The 3467-nt window shown below is 45.9% G+C and overlaps 1 protein-coding gene across 1 annotated transcript in view; it reads left to right on the forward strand.

The window, feature by feature from the left end:
* Positions 1-3123, forward strand: part of samd14 (sterile alpha motif domain containing 14) — a gene marked incomplete at its 3' end in the record, with an annotated part of 28923 nt that extends 25800 nt beyond the window's left edge. The window contains exons 10-11 of the mRNA XM_080010219.1: positions 2035-2190; positions 2968-3123. Of these exons, the coding sequence (XP_079866345.1) occupies positions 2035-2190; positions 2968-3123 (312 nt within the window). The remainder of the gene's footprint in view (positions 1-2034; positions 2191-2967) is intronic.
* Between the last annotated feature and the right edge of the window lie 344 nt (positions 3124-3467).

Genomic DNA, 3467 nt, shown 5'->3' on the forward strand with positions numbered 1-3467 from the left:
AAATTGCCGTTCTGCATCCAGCACCCAACCAGTGCATTTTTTAGACTCTCCCCTGGACATTCATGTTGAGCCCTTGCATTCGCAGTATTCTGAGCGTTATGGTTTTTCCCAGGGGGAAGTAATTGCCCCCTGGGATTATTAAAGTATTTCTGATTCTGATTCTGATTCTGATTCTCGGTTGTTTACACAGGTTTTCTGAAAACGTACCTCACATTCTCGGACCTCCACACACAAACCCGAAAAGCACACAACACGGAGAAAGCAAAACAATGTTATGTCTTCTCAAAATGTTTTTATTTTTTTCTGTGTTGAGGTGACGCGCCGCACCATCATATGAATCCATATCAATCCATTTCTAAGAACCGCGCTCAATGTTAAACACTGCTATGAATGGGAAACACCGGTACCAACTCCCTTGCAGGAGACTTTTTACTTTTGCATTTTTAGTGTTATACTTACTACGTATGTACAGTAGTCTGCAAATACTTTGTCCAATGTATAATGTACTCAAATATAAAACACACAAATATACCGTAATATCAACGAAAATATGCTTTTATATTTTCCCAAAATACCGTACAGATCCCAACAAACACAAAGTTGGATGTGTAAAGTTATCCACATACAGAACAAACAATAGAAACATGTACTGTATACAGTAATCATTGACTATTGTATTGATATGCAGTACTACAATACTGCAATGAGAGTCGATTTCTCACCTTCCACCACGTGCATTTTAGGAGAATTAGTTTGGGGGGTTGGTACATGAGTTACAGGCTCCAGTCATTGTGTCTCATGCACCAGTGTTAGTGTGTACACAATTGGGAAAAACTGTAAGAGCCGGGTGTCTGCGGCGACATGCACTCGGGTCACCAGCGGCACAGTTAGTGACGTGTTTTTCAAGCGGGCGACACCTCTTGGATCTCCGGGACGCGAGGTCCAAAAACCGACTGCAATTACCGTTCATAGACGAAAAAGCGGCAGTCTTCGAAATATCCGCTTTTAACGCCGAACAGGACATTCTGTCACACCGGGGGTCCGTCCGGTCGCAGCGTGCAACCAGACGGACCCCCCCGGTGTGTCGGAGTCTGTAATGATCGATCTCCTACTCCTACATCTATTTAGTCTCATTTGGAAAGAAAAAACACTTGTACATCCCCTTTGGACTCAGGCTTTCAGCAAACCCTTAGATGCACAGTACATAAAGATATTACTTCCTGTGCCGCGGTGGTAGCGTACACTGAGAACGAGTGGATCCCCGGGGCTTCTCCGCCTGAGCTTGTGTTGATGGTTATAACAGCTTAATCTAGAGTTACAACGTATTTTACCCCAAGGGGACGAAGGAGTCATGACACGGAGCTTTAACGGATGAAGGCATTTCAACCCAGGTGCCATGTTTTGCAATTTTTTTCGGGCTTCATTCGAACCAAAGAAAGAGACTAGAAACAGCGAGTGTTGTCGCTTCCTCCTGGCATGCTACAGGGGCCAACGTTGATTCAATCCAATTTCGTCCTCGTCGGGAAATGTGTTGTGTTACGTCCTGGACGTAGTGTGGCAATGGCAAAAACCGTTATCATATTTTTGTTATTCAACATATAAGACTGTGGTGTGGGGATGGTCTGGTTGAGCAGCCCCACCTGACCTGGATCCAGGTGATGGGGTCAGGGTGGCTGCATACCTTTTGCTTGTTGGTTGGTCTGACGAGGAGCAGGTTAAAACCCCCATCCCCACACTCACTCAGGAGAGGAGCCCTGTCATGACATGCTCCATCTGCTCTTGGCTAACTCCACCTAGCCTCCTCTCTACAATTAACTGGTGTTGTCAACCCAACGTCTTCTGTGTCTCTGTGCTGGAGGGTCCTTAAAATGCCAGTTGGGTGGCGGGTGGAGGCGGAACTACCACAAAGACATATGCGACTGTACTTTAGTCCCAGTTTACCAAGCGTCATCCCCGACTCACGTGCCTCAAAATGCACCGAACCAGCTGATATCCCTCCCCCCTTCCTCCCTCCCTCTCTCTCCCCTCCAGCAGCCATTCGATGAGCCCATGTGCCCGGTGTCCTCGTGGACCACCCAGCAGGTTTGCCAGTGGCTGCGCGGCCTCAACATGGAGCAGTACGTCGCAGAGTTCAGCGCCAAGGACGTGGACGGCCAGGAGCTGCTGCAGATGGACGGCAGCAAGCTCAAGGTGAGTCACGGGGGGGGGGGGATTCAAATGACACCAAACCACAGGACCAATAAGGGATAATGCGCAGCGCACCGGTCATTGTCGCAAAATGTCCCCCGACTGGATGTTTATTTGGCAGTGATGATAGGCTGACTGTACACTATCACGCTTGTTGCACGTCCTGAGGACATTTACATCAATCAGACAGATACATAATCATGAAACGGGACGTGCTGAATGGGACGTTGGGGATTTTTGAAATCAATGTCCACGTCCGTCTCTTCAAATCCTCCAATGCATCCTAGGCGGAGGAGGAGTGGCTGCCTGTGACCACGGTCATTATTAATAGTTTAGAAATCATTATTCGTAAATAACTGGGCGTTGATAGCTCTGATCGATCAGAAACAAGTACTTTTTTTCTTCTCATCCCCAGAATTTGTTGCTTTTTTAAAGATATTTCTCGGCCATATTTTCACAAAGCAAAACAGAATCGCGTTATACATACAATCCAGCCCGGGAAAATGATCAAAATTTTTTTATTATTTAAACTCTGCATTCTGTTTGTTACTACACACATGGTCCACACGTTTGTTTTGGGTTTTTTTGTCTCGACTTTTCTATTCTGTTACCTTATCTCTGTTATTTAGTTGTTATTTCCATATGGTATCGTAGAAAGTGTTCTGTTTGTATCATCACTCTGTATCTTCTCTGAACAGAATTTAAATTTTCTCATTTGCCTCTCCCCTCCTCTCCTCCTCCCCTTCTCTCCTCTCCTCCTCTCCTCCTCTCCATCCTCAGGTCCTCGGTGTGCTTAATTCCTCAGACCGCAGCGCCCTGAAGCGCAGAATCAAAGAAATCCACGTTGCTGTGGAGAAGGAGCGCAAAGCTCTGGATAAACTCGAGAAACAGAAGGAGAAACAGCGCAAAAAAGACCAAGAACAGCGCAAGAACTAGCAACAACCTCTAGGGGGAGACAGAGCGCTCTGTGCCCCGCCCACCACTAGGGGAGGGCGGGGCACAGAGCGCTTTCAGAACCTGGACCAAGCTGAACCACGACTGGTTGGAGGATCACAAAATGTACAAAGATAAAGCTGCGAAAGGATCTATTTGGGATTTCAAGAAGAGAACTGGATGCATCGACGAGGGTGAAAAGAGAATCAAATATTACTGTTTTAAAGACCTTTATAACTTTCATTTAAATAATAATAATAAAAAAAAAGCACGTACGCCCAATTGAAATGCTGGCAGGTTTACATTTGCTGAAATAAGGCAAAAAAATATAAAACGTTAAATTGCAA

This window comes from Zeus faber, assembly GCF_960531495.2.
Source record: "Zeus faber genome assembly, chromosome: 11".
In the NCBI taxonomy this organism is placed as follows: domain Eukaryota; kingdom Metazoa; phylum Chordata; class Actinopteri; order Zeiformes; family Zeidae; genus Zeus; species Zeus faber.